General features: G+C 39.9%; 1 protein-coding gene across 1 annotated transcript in view; it reads left to right on the forward strand.

Moving 5' to 3' along the window:
• LOC145984104 (store-operated calcium entry-associated regulatory factor-like) overlaps positions 1-18790 on the forward strand; it is an 87669-nt gene that overhangs the window by 26715 nt on the left and 42164 nt on the right. Inside the window, exons 3-4 of the mRNA XM_083117523.1 lie at positions 801-988; positions 16729-16839. Of these exons, the coding sequence (XP_082973649.1) occupies positions 801-988; positions 16729-16839 (299 nt within the window). The remainder of the gene's footprint in view (positions 1-800; positions 989-16728; positions 16840-18790) is intronic.

Here is an 18790-nt window from a genome sequence, read left to right on the forward strand (position 1 = left end):
TGATTTGACAGATCTATGTTTGGTCGTCAAATGTAAAAATAATTTGTTAAGATGGAAAAATCTAAGGTGTTTTTCAAAATTAGCAGGTGAAATCATGGATTAAATATGCATGTGGTATGCACTTCCTGCATCCCATGTATACGAGAATCTGTGGTTACAGATTTAAAAGAAAATCACTGTCTAAATGCGGATTGGAACACACACTACACATGTCAGTGTCACATTGACAACTAAAAAATTCTGTAACCGCGCTTGAACACGCATCCTTGAGAACGTGAACCATAACACTAATCACTCACCTACAGCTTCTATTCACAGGTGTTTATTTAGTTATCATGTAAATTTTTGAATTGTTTCACCACTGGCGACTCGTATTTCTTATCTCTTATATTCTTTCAGTTGTAGTTGTTTTTCCAGACCTCTACATTTTTTACCTTCTGCCACCCATGGAAATCCTTATGGAATACATTATTGGGACGCAATTCCCAGAAAAGAGAATATCTTATTTTCACAAACTTGAAGTGGGAACGGTGTGTTCAGTCACACACTTGACCTTATAATTTTTCATATTTGCATTTTTGCTTGCAACACCACCATCAACCGAGCATTTTATTTCTTGGCATATAGTACGTGGTTACATGATCAATTTCTGCATCAAACGATGCATCTTGGCAAGGGCTATATGAAACTGTACAAGTATTGTTTTCACCAGAAGTGGTCAATAGGGGGTTTCTGAAATAAATGATTCAATTGTGCTTTTGGCAATTTGTGATATTTACCATATTTTGAATTTTCTTTAGGTGGATATGACAAAGTGAAATTAAAAGATGTAGAAGTTCTTACATTATATCATAATAAGATGACAACTGGTCGTCGTTCCAGTCCAGTTCCTCAACTAGTTTGTCTTGGTGGCACAGCTGGTTGTCATGTATTTGTTCCAAAATCAGTTCAATGCACCAATCGAGGATCAGATGGAAATAATGTTCATGTAAGTTAAAAGTTAAATTGATTACTAAATTTGACTATTACTGGTTGTTAGGTTTTCAAATATTTTGTGCTATACTTCACACACACTAATATTTATGCAGGTTATTGGTCAGGAAGGGCATCTTTAACTTGAACAATGTTTTAGTTAGTAATATTAACCTTAACTGGATGGCTGGTAAGACTTGTCTTACCAGCATGTCTAAGCTGCTTTGAACAACTGGTAAGACATCCTTTAACAGCACCTTGTGCCTGTAATTAACATGCCATCTCTACAGAACTACACATGATATTTCAGTTTTGTGTCTTTTGTTCATTTCTACACATATGAAGGTGATATTCTCAAATCTCAAAACAATATATCCAGTGGCAACGAATAGGTTCCAAAACTGGGGGGACAAGGACATTTTACTTTCACTTGGTATATAAGGTTTAGCATAGTGCAGGGGCAAAAGTGGCAAAAAGTCGCCTCCACTGAATATATCCATTGTTACTATTATAAACAATCAGAGTTTGAAAATGCTGATTCTCCCTCCTTCCCCTCCTCAACGTATTATGGGATAGATTTTATAACTAGGCTAATTACTCTTCAACTACCACTTTTTGTTGATATGCTTCACTTTTACATGTAATAAAGAATTGCGGCATTAGCATTACATATTCTCATAGAGTGGTCTTTTGTCGTGCTTCCCTCCAAATTTGGTCCATCCAACGTCCCTAGGGCCTACGCTAGAAGCAAAATTCTGGACATTGTCCCAGAGCTGGCAACACTGCCACTTTATATAATGTTGTTATTTTTCTACTCAAGAAGTATCAGTCTGATTTGCATGTTTGTAGGAATGTACTGCCGCTACATACTACATTTTTTTCATTCACTTTGGTCTATTGAAGGGGGCACAGGGGCATGCCATGTACCAAATTTTTGAAAAAAAATCAATTTTCTTCTTTAACACTAATTATTGGTAGGCACAATGTATAAATTTTACATCTACCAAACGCCCTCTCTTTAAGAAAGAAAACAAAACCAATATCATCTGTCTTTGACAATTAGTTCTCAAGCTACGTTTTTTTGTACTTCGCAGCAAGTTTGAAAAGCTTGAAAAGGCACTGGCTTCAACAGGAATACAGGCACACAAGGCCCCAAATGATCAAGGTTAATAAATGGTTCTACAGTTTTCAAAATTCCATAAATCAGAATTTTTATGTGCGAGGTCACACAACATTAACTTTATGACCAAAATTTCCCCCTAATTTTTAAATTCTTTTCTTGAACAACATATGTAAAAGTAAATAACAAAATATAATATCTATGCATTTCATTACCCACTAACTGAATTGAAGTGTAAATAAAAATAAAAAAAGCTGTTGTACTTCTATGTTCGCTCAACTGGTGAACCAAATAGAATAGCCTCCCTAAGGAAAGATGTAATAATAATAATAGGAATAAAACTGGTTTATTTTTATTTGCTAATAATAGTGATTGTTGTACATTAACAGTCATAACCATTATTATTATTATTTCTACTATCAGATGCCTGACCCACCTCCCCCCGTGTACAAATTCCTAATCAATGGCAATGCACAACATTGTAAGCAAATAACACGGTGTTTGTTTAGTAACTTGTACTTTCACATAGCTTTCACAGACCAAGTTCATAGTTCTTGTAGCTTATCATTCATGTGCCTTGTAGCTTATCATTCATGTGCCCTCATCATACAAATCTCACCCAAGCATGTAGTCTTTTTTCATTCGTGGGCATGTTGAGGAATATCATATTATGGCATCTGATACTCATATTTGTGCATAATGGTAAAATGCACCAATTGTAATTCTTTTTCAAAAACACTGACCAACCAACTACAAAATTCACGCTGTTCTTGCAACTCACGAGATGGAAACATCTTTCGGCACAAGGCAACAGTAAATCTTATTTGTAATGTTAACTCTGCAAAGAGAACTGTAGTAAAGCTCTGATAGAATATTTTCTTATAGGTAACAACCACTTCCTATTCTAGTAATTATGTATCTTTTCCATTTATAAGACAATCTCTTATCTCATAGTAAACACAAACATGTCCTAATACCAAATGCAGCCAGCACAAAATGCAGACAACAGACGAACTGAACCACAATATCACAACATGGCACAGGCATGTTTTGTGTGCAATGCTTGGCTTTAAAATTGGGAAGCCAATTTTTTACCTAAAAATGAACACACAAATGTGGGAAATTACTGTGGTTATTTGTCAATGGTATATGTTTTAAAAATGGTGTTTAAAAAAAAAAAACTGGAAATGTCCATTGTACAAGAGAGGGTTATAGCATTTCTATTTTGAGGTGCTCTAACTTTTCATATTGAGCCTGATTTTTGTTAAGTTTACCATATTGTATTAATCTCAATGACTATTTATATTTGATTTTTGAATATTTAATATTTGGCAGTGGTGTATTCTTCCATGTTACCTGGTTTACTGCTGGTAAACCCACTTCTTACACATATATAGAAATTGTCAGAAAATTTGAAGTTGTCAGACTTCTGTTTTTGTTTTACTTGCATGCCTGCATTGTTGTTTCATTTCTATTATACAAGGCCTGTTCAAATAGAAACCAAACTCTTTTTTTAAAGTTTGTACATACATTCGGCGAAGAAAACTGACAGTGGTGGTGCCTAGCGGTGTCCTTAGTTATTAAGTTGGCTAAGTTTCAAACCTGTTGGTAACTGCAGTAATGCAGTAGATCACATTGAGTGCAGGTGTATTGAGTGCCTGCTGCGATTTTCAGTTATCCTACCATGAAGGAACTGGAAGAGCAGCGAGTTTTTGTGAAATTCTGCGTAAAATTGCAGAAAACATGGCCCATGTGTGTATGGCTACGATGTGGAACATAAGGTCCAATCATCACAGTGGGTCAAAACATCCTCACCGTGGCTCAAAAAAGCACAAATAAGTGGATCCCATGCTAAAGTGATGTTGTTCATGTTATTTGTCCCACAGGGGATCCTCCATTTGGAGTTTGTGCCGCATGGTTCCACAGTGAATGCAACATTCTACGTTAACGTAATTAAACAATGATTACGAGAAAACGTGCAGTGCAATATGCTGGCCACAAATGTGCCAGAACCTGGATGGTTCATCATGATAATTCACATGCTCATTCCTCTCTCATTGTCTTTGAGTTTTTGGCAAAGCGCCAGACACCTGTTGTTGCACAACTTGCCCTCTCTCTTGATTTGGAACCAGCAGACTTCTTCCTCTTCCCCAAGTTGAAATCAACCCTCAAATGTCACACATTCCAGACAATAGAAGAGATGAAGGATATTTCGCTATGGGACCTACAGGCCATTCCACAACTGGAGTTCCAGTAGACATTCCAGGACTGGAAGAAATGCTGGGAGCAGTGTGTGCACAGTAGAGGCAAGCACTTTGAAAGAACAGGTCCAAAAACTGGGGAACATTACAATTTTCCCAATTTTGTAAAAGTTTCTTTTTGAACAGCCCTTGTATACAGTAAACCCCCATTAACACAAACTCGCTTAAGACAAACACTTGGTTAACATGAACAAAATGTTGGTCCCGGCAGGGATGTATCATATCTTATAGAAAGTTTTATCGGTTAACACGAATTTCGGTTACCACAAATTACGAACTGTTTTTTAGTCCGTTGCGTCAATAGATCTCATTTAACACGGACTTTCAAGGTTTTCACAATTTTTTTCTGTTGTTTCTCTGTCATTCCTCTGCTAGGTATGTAAGAAATTGTTCAACAATCTCTATCATCTTGTCAACAATCAACTTATACAGTATTGTAACCAACAGATTCAGATTAACAATGTGTTCATATGTGTTTTTCTATTCTTTAAAACATAGCCAGTATGAGTAATATCAAAATTAAAACTTGGGTGGAATTGCTCGACAATCTCGATCATAGCATCAACAATGAGCTTTTATGTATTTAACCAACAAATTCAGTTGTGTTTTTCTATGATTTAAAACGTAGAAGACGGAAATCCCAAGTTGGAGTGTGCTTGATGCACGCCGCATCCGGGGAATCTGTGTCATCACAACACACACAGAACTGTTTTGCACCAGAAAATGATCTGTGAGTACTTTTTTTAAAAGTTAATTACTGTAGTAGTGTTTTCTATGATGACATACATAATACGTATTGTAGAAAGAACTGTATTGCAACAACCCGGTTAGCACAAATTTTTTTAACACGAACTCTTGATTTTTCGGTCCCTTGGGATTCGTGTTAACGAGGGTTTACTGTATAATAAAATATATACAATAGATAAGAATTGTTGTGGTAAACCAGGTCCAATTTTCAGAATTCACCACTGGTATTTGAAGAGTTGCAAGCTGACAGATTAAAAACAAAATAACACAGGCCTGCGAAATAAAATTTTTGTTTTGTGTCATAAGGGTAAATAGGCATTCTTACCTAATTTTGATGCACTGAATTCAAATCTGCATACAGTTTTCCCATATCACATAAGGATTTTTTACAATGGTGACATGAAATATTTATTGAGTTACTGATTTTTCATTAATACTCAGCATTAACCACACTATCAAATGTGTGAAACACTGGTAAAAAATGACAAAATTTTAATAAAACAAGTATGTAACATGAAAATAAATTGAGTCTTGAAATAATTTGAAGTGTACCTCAGGCAAATTAAGTTATTTTCTCCTTCGCTGTATTGCAAATGTTCACTGTGTTGATTTGCATTTGCAGTCTTGCCAATTCTCCTTATAAAATAAACACCAACAGTAGTCAGCCATCATGTAGACATCTCACTGACCCTGATACTGCACTTCCATCTCCTTAGTGTCCTGATGGAATATCTCTCCCTGCGCTTCACTTAGTGCCCTTAGTTTTTGGGGAGGTAATCAAGGTGTGAGTGAAGAAAATGTAACTTCAAATGCATGTCACAGCTGAGAATCTGCAGCTTTTGAAGCAGGCTTTTTGCAGTCTTTTCATGTCCGCCATATTTGACGTTGCCCCAAAACTTGTTGATTACATTGATAAACGAGTCCTATGACCGACTCTCCAAGTCATTCATGGTATTTGTGAATGCAGAATTTTTAATGAGCTGGCGAATCTGCAGACCATCAAAAATTCCCTGGGACAACAACAGAAATTTTTGAACAAGGTATTGGAAAGAAGGACTATTTATGCCCAAGGCTTTGATGAACTGCTTCATGATCCCTAACTTAAATGTGTAAAAGAGGTAACAAAATATTCTGTTGTTCAATTTAAACAATTCAATTTAACTGCCGCGGTGGCTCAGTCGGTAACACGTCTGACTACCATGCTAAAGGTCCCGGGTTCGATCCCCGGCCTGTTCAAATCCGGGAACTTTTCTAACGTTGGAAGCGGCCCCGGCGCCCACCCAGCGTCGAATAACATGGGTACCTGGGGGAAACCCTGGGGGGTAAAGGCAGTCAGGGGCATGGTGCTGATCACATCAACCCCACTCACGACCGGATCAAGAAAGTGTGGGCGTTACCCCCGCACCCCCTATACGCCTTCATGGCGTGGTGCTAAGCACAGGGGAACACTTTACCTTTTTTTTTATCAATTTAATTGGAACTTGGCTACATTTTTTGTACCTGGCACTAAGTCTTTCCTTTTGGGCCAATTAGAAACTGTCCAGTGTTCGTATTTGGCTCTACTGTCTCATTCGCACAAGAAGCATGAGAATTTAGTTTGCTGTCCCAATAAAATCCCACATATCTTCAGATGACAACACACATACCACTTATGTTCATTGCATTTTTTTTTTCTAAAACGATGGATAGAGTTGCATAGGTTTCTTGAAGTGATGTTGAGTGAGCAATTGGCACTGATGCCAGTTGATGCCATTGCGAAGAAGAACACCTTTTAGGCTTATTTTACTAGTCAATAAATAGACACCAATCTTGATTGATTTGCTTTATTTTACTTCGCTTTTTGTGCCACTTTTGGCTAATTTGCGAAGATGGGGATGAGTGATGATATGATGAAATTGATGAATGGACACTCACAAGCATCCATGCCCAGACCAGGATTCGAACCCGGGACCCCTGGCATCACAGCACAATGCGCTAACCACTCTGCTGGTGGTCACCAGTTTTTTGGTTCACAAACTGTTCCTAGGTAGCCAATCAAGCCAGGGATATCACAACAGTATGTGACACTTGGTTACATTTCACAATTTACCCAGAGTAATTATTGGAGGAAGAAGCGCAAATGGGCAAAACAGATACATTTAGAAACAAATAACTTAATCACAATCTTATGTTATTCTATCGCCTCTCTCTTTGTATGTTGCAAGGTAATTGCTAAACACAAAAAAAAGGAAAAAAAAAAAGGAACGATAGAAGCCCCCCTTTTTTATAGGAGGGTCCAAGAATGGAATGTATTTCTATCCATTGTTATTTCAACAAATCCTCTGGTAAAATTCCAACAATAATACTAGTTCCCTCATTGCATCGGCTGATGATTGCATCAAATTTTTAAACGTTAAGAGGGGATGTTTTTAAGGGGGTGCTTTGTTTATATTATGTTGCTTTAAAGTTGGTTTTACAAAAGGTTAACTTTAAATATATAATGTATCAAAAACAGCAAAAACAAAAGAGAACCACGCTTTACGCGGCCACACGCAGACCCTATTCCACGTGTGGTGTTCCGTATAGTAACAGATATCCCCTGAGATATCTGTTAAGCAACAGACGAACTTTAGCCTAACTTTAATAATCGGTATCTAGGGGAGGGCTTAATAGGCTTATGATTCACTAAAATGATAGAAGGTCAGACACCTCTAAACGACATATTTATTCATTGAAAAGAACACCGCTTGTGGCATAGCTGCCACCAAACATGAGCATTTCACTGTACATGACACAAAAAAGATATACAAAAGATTTTGTACTTACATATCAGCCGTTTTCACACTATATCAATCATACCTGGGGCCGTACACACACACTATTTCACTCTTTATCGCCACATCCCGACACATGGACAAATTTGGGGTACACCACACTAAAAATTTAATATTATGTGCTTCCTTGGTGTGACAAAGGCTTTGGGGGAGTGATAAATGAGTTTTCCTGGCTTTTCTTGGATGGATGGTTAAGAACAACTTGGATATTCTCTGATATCCTATGGATGCTTCTATGGCGTCAGTTCTGCCGACCATGTGGTCTGGATTTCCACATGGGATGAGGGACACAGAACTCGCTATTTTGCTGAATTTTCACTGGGATCCTTAAATGCACTTGTGGACACAATATCCCACTTGGTCACACACACTTAGGCCTGTGTTTACTGTAACAGGACCTTAGATCCCTTTTCCCTTTATGTATCCTTTGTTGCTGGCACAGGTGGCCATTCACACACTGGATTTTACCAGCAACTTCCAGGAGACCTGCTCTCAGGTGGGTCTGTAATACAAGTGAGCTTGAATAGCAAGCTCAGAACACAATAGGCCATCTGAAAGTCTCCTCTGTGACGTCACAGCCTTGACGGCTTCTCATTGGCCAGCTGGAGTCCTTTGAGATCTTTCCTTGTCTTTGGGAGAAGTGCCACTTTCTCCCACCAGATGGCAGAGTTATCAATTGCTTAAAAAGTATAAACAAAAGTGTTTTCTCAGCTTTTCTGGCTTAGTTATGCCAGATAATTGCAAATGAGTTTACTTTTAATAAATTAGGCATTATTTTACCTATGGGTGAGTGTTATCTCTGATTTTCAGTAAAGAATAAAATATTTAGTAAACATGTGATTTGGAGCACATGGTTTTTGTTCTCCAAAATGGCTACTGTAAGCCTAACAATGGTTGGTTCTTTATAAATAAAGCATTTCTACCCCTCCCATGAGTGACAACTGGTTGGTAAACATGAGCCATGATTCTAATTGGGGGTGGGGGGTATAAGTTTCTGGGAAAATAGCTCTCACAAGCTTTCCCTGATGCCAACCTAATGGCCCTTGTACTTAGGTTGGCCTGTGGTTATTTGTGTGTGGGCATGTATGCCCAATGCTGATTGGTCATAACGTGCCTAATTCTACTGTTACCTTAATCTGTGAGACACATGTAACTAATAATTTTACTACCTGCACAGATCGTACACATGGTTAGTTTTCATCTCCAAATTCTAAGTATGCCATTCCAAGGCTAGTACCATTCGTAATCATGCATTCACACTTTAACTTAATCGCGTAACAAGGAATTATTATAATGATTAAAATTCCACTAGTAACAATTAACATGCATTTATTCACCAACAACAATACTCTTCAAATTAATCGTAAAAGCTTCAACAAGGTTAATTAGACTTATGTCTCCATGAATTTACACAACAATCTTCAACATGAATGTAGATCATGCTACATCTAACTCATGATTAAGTAATATACAGTGTGTCCATAAAGTCTCACCCCACCCTGGGTATTGTGAGAAAGGCTGTAAATAGGAAGAAGTGGCGAAACATGTATTCCATGATGTTCATGCCCCCCCCAAGAGGTAGGCTGGGGTCGACTCAATTTTTCAAATAGCAAGGGGAGGGGGGGTTGAAGAATATGTCATTTGAAAGGTCTTATCATAACAACAATAATACAGCAGTGGGAGCTGGAATAAATGTTCCTACACTGTTGTATGATTCGGAGATATCCTAGCAGTGTCTACAAATACCTACACCCCCACCCCCAAGAGATGGCAAAGGTCCGTACACAAAACCGCATATCATCACGCTCCCTGAGATTGCTACCAGGAGGACAAGGACCGACATGCACAATCGCAACTCAAGTCAAATGGTGAAGGAGGCACGTAGTTACATGTACAATGTCAACTGAAGGCAAATGGGGTGGGGGGGGGTGTACAAGATGTTACAACACATACACCACTCAGTCAAATTGAGCTTACCTACTATTTACAGATGATGTTCAAAATAAGCCCCATTCACTTGTTTGAAGGAGAATGCAGATAGAGTATCGAACCAGACCAAGTTATCAGTGTTACTTCTGCGATGAAGATTCAACAGGACCATTCTGCTTGTTAACATACCGGACCACAAAAGTTTGAAGTGGCTTTGAAATACTGGATGTAGAAGAGTTGTAGTGTCGTACACACTGTGTTCTACTAATGTGTTTCCTGTATCTTCCATTACTGTGGTTGTTTGTGTGTGTGTATTGGTGGTTAAAGTGTTTACAATGATGAGAAAAATGAATGGTGCCAGAAGGGTGCATTCTGGTGCAGACAAAGTGGAAATTATCTTTCTTTTCGGTGAATGTGGCAGAAACAACCGTGCCACAGGCAGACGATTTAACGAATTGTATCCCAAACGCCCTAGTATTGACCATAAGTATGTTTCAGACCTTGTGAAAAAGTTCCGTGAAACGCAAAGTGTCAATGACAGACGACGTTCAGGACGACCTCACATCGATGAGGCAACAGTGTTGGAAGTTATAGGATGCGTGACAATAAACCCTGAAACGTCTCTCAGACAAATAGATGAAGCAAGTAACATTCCACAGAGTTCTATCAGTAATGTGTTAAAATTACACAAATATCATCCTTACAAAATGCAGATAAAGCAAGAACTAGGAGATGATGATTTCGATAGACGAATTGAGTTTTGTGAAATTATGTGCGACAGGATTGCTAACAATGAGAATGTCTTACACAACATCTGTTTCAGTGACTAAGGTTCTTTTTTCCTAAATGGCTGTGTTAATAAACACAATGTTTGAGTATGGGCAGATGTTAATCCCCATGTTGTGAGGGAAGGCCATACGCAAAGACCTGAGAAGGTTAATGTGTGGGCAGGTATTTTAGTAAACCACATAATTGGACCCCTATTTCTTAATGGCAATTTAAACGGTAATCTGTACCTGCAAATTCTACGTGACATAGTGGATCCCTTGGTAACGGACCTTGTAGAAAACTCAGTCGATGTCAACGGTGTGCCTGAATTTGATGCGGACAATATCGTTTTTCAGCAAGTTGAACGAACATTATCCCAATTGGTGGATAGGCCATCGTGCTACAATCGAATGGCCTGCGAGATGGCCTGATTTGTATCTGAATGATTTTTTCCTTTGGGGACACACTGACACGACACAACACAACTTTTGAGGGAAGATTATACTGGCGTCAGTCTGCAACGTCAATAGAAAGGGAAAGAGAGTGAAGGCAGGGAAACCGAAAAAAACAACAGACTGTAGCATGTGACTGTCGCGGACCCGTTCACCGGGAAAGACAAGCGCTGATGCTGGCCCGCTTGCCGCTGAGTTTCGTAGTGAATGTCAGGGAATGCTCTGTGTGTGTGTGTGTGTGTATGCACGCACGCGCATACGCATATATATATATATATATATATATATATATATATATATATATATATATATATATATATATATACAGGAATAGGGTTAGAAATGGTGCCAGAAGGGCGGATAAATACAAATAATGAAGGAGACAGTAAACACTTACCACACGAATAGAAATAATTCAATATTTCGCGATCTGAGTCGCATTTTCAAGAAGGTAGATAAAAGATCGACGACACTTTGAGTAGTGTTGCCAGAAACAGTTGAAAGGAAACACGAAATACTTTGGCCAGTGTTTACTGTAAGGTGGGTGGGTAGTTTGGGGGAGGAGAGGAAAGAGTTACTGGTTGGCTAGGTTGAGTCCGGGGGGTATAGTGGCGTGCATGCCTGCTATATAGGCCCTTTCCCATCGCCTGCGGAAAGATGTGTCAGAGCGGGGGGGGGGGGGGGGGGGTAAAAGGTGGATGATGGCAACATGGAAGCAGTTATTGAAGGTGGTGTTATGGCTGTTGGTGTGGATGGCAACTGTGAAATCGGAGTTTTGGGTGGAGGACCGGTGATTATTTATCCTTAGATTCAAGGGGGTGGAGGTTTCGCCTAGGTAGAAGTTGCCGCAGATTTGACAGATGAGAGTGTAAATTAGGTTGGATGAGTGGCAGGTGCCCTTAGGGTGAAGGGTGAACTCACCTGCCGCTGTAGGGATCAGGAGGGTGATGAGTATGGGGCAGGTCTTGCATCTGGGTTTGTTGCACCTGTGGGCTGGGGGAAGGGGTGCGGGTGTTTCAGACCAAGATGTTTTGGAGGTTGGGGGGGGGCGACGGAAGACGACCCTAGGTTTTTCCCGAAAGATGTCTCTGGTCTCGGGATCACTGTGCAGGATGGGGAGGAGGGAGTGGAGGGTATGTCTGATTTTCGTAATGTGAGGGTGGTATTGGGTGATCAGAGTTGGAGGGTTGGTTTTGGGTTGTTTGGTGCGGTTGTGGGAGTTAGCTCTAGTGATTTGTTTGTTGATGAGGGTGGAGGGGTAGCCACGGTTGGTTAGGGCTTGGTGCAGGCGTAGGTTGTAGTTTTGGCGGGATGAGGGGGATGAGTTGAGGCGCTGGCCTCTGAGGGCAAGGGAAAATGGGATGGCTTTTTTGGTGTGGTAGGGGTGTGAGCTGGAGTAGTGGAGATACTGGAGGTGGTTGGTTGGTTTTGATATGTATGGATGTTTCCAAGTGGTCTCCCGCAATGTGGATGTCCACATCGAGGAAGGTCACTTGGTCTTTGGAGTGGAACCAGGTGAATTTGAGGGTGGTGAACTCATGTAGTCGGTTTAGGAATGTTGTGAGGGAGGGTTCGCCATGTGTCCAGAGGAGAAAAATGTCATCAATGAATCTTAGCCAGAGGAGTGGTTTCAGTTGCTGGGAGTCAAGGAATTCCTGTTCCAGCCTGCCCATGAACAGGTTGGCATAAGAGGGGGCCATGCGGGTACCCATAGCTGTGCCACGTATCTGCAGGTAATGTTGGTCACCGAAGCAGAAGTTGTTGCAGGTAAGTACAAGGTTGGCTAGTTGTATCAGGAAGTGAGTGCTGGGATTGTGGGGTTTGGGTCGGCTGTTAAGGAATGATTCCGTGGCACGGAGGCCATGGGCGTGGGGAATATTTGTGTAAAGGGATGTGACATCAACTGTTGTGAGGATGGTGTTGGGTGGTAGGGATGGTAAGTTTTGGATGATGTTGAGGAAGTGGTTGGTGTCACGGAGGTAGGAGGGCAGGGCTTGGACGAGGGGTTGGAGGTGAGAGTCTAGAAAGGCTGAAATGCGTTCAGTGGGTGAATTGTAGCTGGACACAATGGGTCTCCCGGGGTTGTTAGGTTTGTGAATTTTCGGGAGGAGGTAGAAAGTGGGGGTACGGGGGTTGTCAGGTATGAGTGAGGAGATGGTGGAATTGGATAGGCCTTCAGGGGGTCCTCGGGAGAGGACAAAATCCCGAATTTTGTCTAGGTGTGTGGTAGATGAATGGGCTTGTAGGTCGATGAATCAGAGAGTTGACGGGAGGCTTCCGCCACGTAGTCAGAGGAGTTCATGACTACTGTGGTTGACCCTTTATCAGCGGGGAGGATTTTGATGTCTGGGTTGTTGCGGAGGGACCGGAGGGCTTGGTGCTGGGCTGGGGTTAGATTGTGGTGGGAAGAGGGGTTTTGGAGGTATGTACTGTCGGAAACATTGTTGACAACAGAGGTGATGTATCTTTCGAGGGGGTGGTTGTTGGGAAGGGAGGGGGGATCATGGGGGGAAGGGGGGCAGAATTGGAGGAGACTGGGATGTATGTCAGAAGGATTAGCTTTGGAGGGGGGGGATTCTTGGCCCAAAAGTATGTCCACCTAAGTCTGCGGGCGAAAGTTTGTATGTCAAACAATAGCCGGAAATTGTTAGGGGTGGAGGCTGGGGAGAAGGTAAGACCTTTGGAAAGTACGTCAATTTCGGTGGTTGTGAGGTTGTGGTTGGAAAGGTTCAAGATGGAGGTGCAGTCAGTGGGTGGTTGGGGGTGAGGAATGTCAGTATGCTGGGGGGATCTTTTGTCCGAGGACTGGTGCTCTTCTGTGGTGTGGTGGGAGGGAGGGGCAGGGTTAGAGATGGTAGGTTGGGGTGGAGTGGGTAGCGGCAAGGGTGGGTCTGGAAGTAAGGGACATGTGGTTTTGTGTTGGTGTTGTGGTGGGAGGGGGAGGGGGAGGGTGCATCCTGCATTCAGGGCTTGTCTGCAGAGAATGGAAAGTTTTTGCAGGTGTTTTTGGTTCAAGTTGTGGGCAATGGACTGGGAAAGGTTCCAGTGTGTGTTTATTTGGTTGTTGTTGTTACCTGGGGTCAGTAGGAGGATTTTGGTGAGGGACTGGATGGAAATCGAGAGTTCTCGAGTCCGGTGGAGCTGTGATTTGTACATGGTTAGGGTTAGTTCGGCAGCAAAATTTCTCACTAGGGGGCGAATATTGGGTTGAATATCGGGGGGCATAGCTGAGAAAGGGAGTTTGGGTGTCAGGCTTTTGGGAGTAAGGCCTAATAAGAGGCATGAATGTAAGAAACGTGTGTGACAAACAGATTTGGTGAAGGAAATAATGAGTGACCGGAGTCGGGAGAGTTGGCGTGAGTTGTACACAAAAGGGTTCATATCCAAATAGGAAAAAAACACAGGAATAGGGTTAGAAATGGTGCCAGAAGGGCGGATAAATACAAATAATGAAGGAGACAGTAAACACTTACCACACGAATAGAAATAATTCAATATTTCGCGATCTGAGTCGCATTTTCAAGAAGGTAGATAAAAGATCGACGTCACTTTGAGTAGAGGCACAGAATACTGACCGTAGCGTCTCTACGGTCAGTGTTGCCAGAAACAGTTGAAAGGAAACACGAAATACTTTAGCCAGTGTTTACTGTAAGGTGGGTGGGTAGTTTGGGGGAGGAGAGGAAAGAGTTACTGGTTGGCTAGGTTGAGTCCGGGGGGTATAGTGGCGTGCATGCCTGCTATATAGGCCCTTTCCCATCGCCTGCGGAAAGATGTGTCAGAGCGGGGGGGGGGGGGGGGTATATATATACAGATACAGCAATGTACTTATTTGATCACACTAATTGCAGTTACTTTTTAGCACTTTCATTTAGTTCAAAACCGACATTAAATAATTGTAGGTTCACAACAAATTTAAATTTTCAGAATTGCCAAAGTAATTTAATAAATTATAAGTCATCCTGCACTTATGTTGGAGTTAGACTATATTGCGTCAACTAATTCAATACATTTTTGCACAAAAAAGGTTCATTTTCTTGGTATGCAATTCCTTTCAAATTTTATTGATAATTTAGTTATACTGGCGTTCAAATTATTTACACAAATTGCTAGTAGACTATAGTGTTTGCCATTTTTAATAAGATTCACTTTTCTTGCCCAAAATGTCCCAGAACAGATCACTACATACCTGAATGTAGCTTACGAGTCAAATAAACGTAGCAAACATGAAGTGTTTTATAATCCAATCCATAAAGAACAATATAATTTTATACATGCTTCAGTCCAATCTGTCATGGTGGCCTTCATTTAAAAATGGTTAAACATGGATCGTTCCCTTTTTGTAGGTAATCTCAACTGTATGTTGGCAGTAGCTGGTCAAAGGAATACTATGTGTACCCTATGCAATCATGATACGTATTGAGTACATATTTTGGTTGGTGATCCAGCTAACAGATCTATTTCTGTTTGCTCTGCCAGGTGGCAGCAGATGTTTAAGCAATCAGACTGGGCCTGCCATCTGATGGCGAAAATGAGAACTGCTTTGAGTTATGGATGAACGAGAAGGTTCATATAACGACTGTGAATTATAAAAAGATCGCAGACGTTACAAGTACACAAGCTCCTTTTCCTTAACAAAAAAATGGTTCAATTCTTCTTCACAATTTCTGTACTAATAGAAGGTTGTTCCAGCAGCTAAAATATTTTTTTTTCTTCCAGTCTTGACCACATATGTTCACTCTTTTCTTAATTAGGCCTAAGTCGCGTACCAAATCATTCTGACTGAGAGAAATGTTGTGGATTACCATCCTCTGAATCTGGTTAAAAACTTAAATCTTCTTCCTCTTCAGTACTTAAGCGGATGACATTTCACTCTCTGGTAATGTTGTTGGTGGTCTTGGAATTGGAACATGTGGTCCATGTGGGACAGGTTGTATTGTCGTATTTGGTATTCAATGTTTTTCTTGTTTTTCGTATTGAACCCAGATATGTTACACACACAAAAATGGCATGGTCATGGGGCAAACCAAACCTTATTGTAGCAATAACAGAACCATTATTTCGTTCATAATGAAAGCAGAGAAAACTATGCCTAGAGCTCCTTTTTGTCGAGTGGTCTACACACTGGCGTTTAGCATGAAGCTCACCAGTTCGATCCTCGGTAAGAGGCTTCAGGAGCACATATCTCTAATGTTGGTGTCATTTAATCAGTACACAAACAAATACGTACATTACAAGACACTACATTTTGTAATGTTCACATATATGAAATATCATTCTACTAATGTTACAAACAGCGCTTCTTATAATATTACCGCTACATTGTCACTATTAAAATGTGTAATTGTATAAAATCTGTATGTGATATGCCAAAACTAATAACATATCTGACATCAGGGCACTTAATTTGACCTATATCACATTAAATATTTCATGCTACAAAATCTTTGCAAGCCTGTGTTATTAATGAATATTGAAATCTAAATGTGAAATAGTAACATAAGATAGTAATAGAATTTGTCATACATGTGTAAAACATTGGAAATGTTGGTGTATATCTTCCATCCAATTCCTTCCGTGTGATTCTTTTACTTTCTAGACCAGTTCTTGTGTAATGTGTAAATTCAACACAAAGTAATTGGGTAATACTTATTTTGTCTTTGTTACAGTGGGAGTGCAAGACTGATATGGATGTCTCGTATAGATTTGGAGAAATCGCAGTTAATTGTGAAGGATATGATTATCCAGATGACCCATATATTTTGAAAGGATCCTGTGGTGTAAGTAATTACTTGGCTTTTAAACACAACTAATGGTGCTTTTCATTTTAAATTATGTAATACATTAAAGATTGTCGAGTTTTTACAATATGCAAAGTAAGAATACAAGTAATCTGTAATAATGTATGGGTTACATATCTTAAAACAGTTTCTGGTTGGAAATATAAAAATAGTAATAACCTGTGGCACAATAGCCCTTGAGGGCCAGGGCCTACGTACAGATGGTGGCCTCACTCTCACATGCCTCAGCAGAGGTGGGAGATCATCCATTCTGTTGGAAATATGCAATCGAAACTGAAGGAAACTCCTAACATTCAAAAGTGTTTGCAAATGAAGAATGTAGAAGGTGAAGAGAGATGTTTAACAATATGCGGCTTATGCCATTGTTCAAGTTGTAGAGTGAGTGATTTGTGACCTGACAAGAAGGTTAGAAAAGTGTCAGGTAGGATGTATGTGGTAAGATGGTGAGAGTGTTCTGGAGTTTAAATAATAAGTCTGTGTTTATCCTCACATGCATAATTGACATGCACCCATTTCCAGTTCTGCCAGCAGGGTAGTTGCTTGTGTGGTTGTGGGAGCATACTCTTTCAAGGAAATGTAGAAAAAGTTGATTTGTTCTCTTGTTTTTCCCACTTGTTCTTGCCCATGTGTTGTAGAAAAGAAAATAATTTTTTGTAGATATATTTTGAAATTTAAACTGTATTTTCTGTTTCTTTGAAGTTCATGATTGTTGAACAGTATAGAGCATATTTATAAAGTCCCATCAACTTTTTTGGCACATGAAACAGTAGATTGAAAACTTTGCCATCCTGTTGAATATATTCATTACATTGCTTAGTTCATTATAGTGTGTAGTTCACTTCAATGTGACCAGTGTTTCATTGTTGCATGAAACATATTCTACAGAATCGCTGGATTAATTATTCCAACAGCATCCCTAAATGTGATTCTTGGTGTAGTGAATTTTAGTTGCATACAACTTGGATGTACAGTATAAACCCCCAAGAAAAAAATCCAAGAGTGTTAAGCTTGGTGAACATGGTGCCAATAGTTGTTGTAATGCTGTGCCTATCCACCTGTCTGGAAATACTATGTGACATTTTGCTTTCTCGGTGAATAAAATTTGTTCTTCATTGTTGGCAGCCTCCAGCAGATCAAAATGCATTGCCTTATGAAATGCATTTTCTTCATCTTTCAGCTTATGAAGGACTTGCAAATTGTAGGCTTGTTTTTTCAAAGTGAAATTTAAAAATTTCCACAGTGGTATGAGGTAGCCTATGTTCAACTCTGTACTGACACATCAAGTAGTAAGACTACATTATATTGCTTTGTGAATTTGTTGCACACTCCCCCTTGATATGGATGACCTGTCTGTACGTTCTTCATCTTGGACACATCATGTTCACTTAAATTAATCACAAGTAGTTGAATATTTGTCCTACTGGGACCCAGTTTTGAGAATTGATGAGTAAAGTCATCTGTAGCCTGCTTGAAGTCAGACCACATAATCGTGCACTTACAGTGACTACTCTTATCTCTGTGGTGAACATATTGACAATGCCTTACACCTCCTGTATGTAATAAGAGAAAAATGCCTTACATCTCCTATAATAAGATAAAAAATATAAATTGTGTCATACAAATGCATCTGGACTTCAAAAACACTCTGTATAACGAAGGATTGCTAAAGCCAAATGTCTTTGTGGCTGGTTTGTAAAGTGTTCTCATTTTCTCCTTCTTCGATGTATGCTGGTGTGATCACTAGTGCTGTATTAACCAGTAGGCTGAGTAGGATGCAGCTTAGGATACAAGATTTCTGGGAGTGCAAAATCATGCAAGGCATCGGAAAACTTGTCAACAAGCAAAGAAAAATAAATACTTCTTCCTTCACATAGTACTTTTTGTTGTTTCATGCACTTTATCAATCATTTCTGGCTAAACTATAAGAGGT

Source organism: Lepisma saccharinum, chromosome 2 (genome assembly GCF_977018435.1).
Source record: "Lepisma saccharinum chromosome 2, izLepSacc3.1, whole genome shotgun sequence".
Lineage (NCBI taxonomy): Eukaryota > Metazoa > Arthropoda > Insecta > Zygentoma > Lepismatidae > Lepisma > Lepisma saccharinum.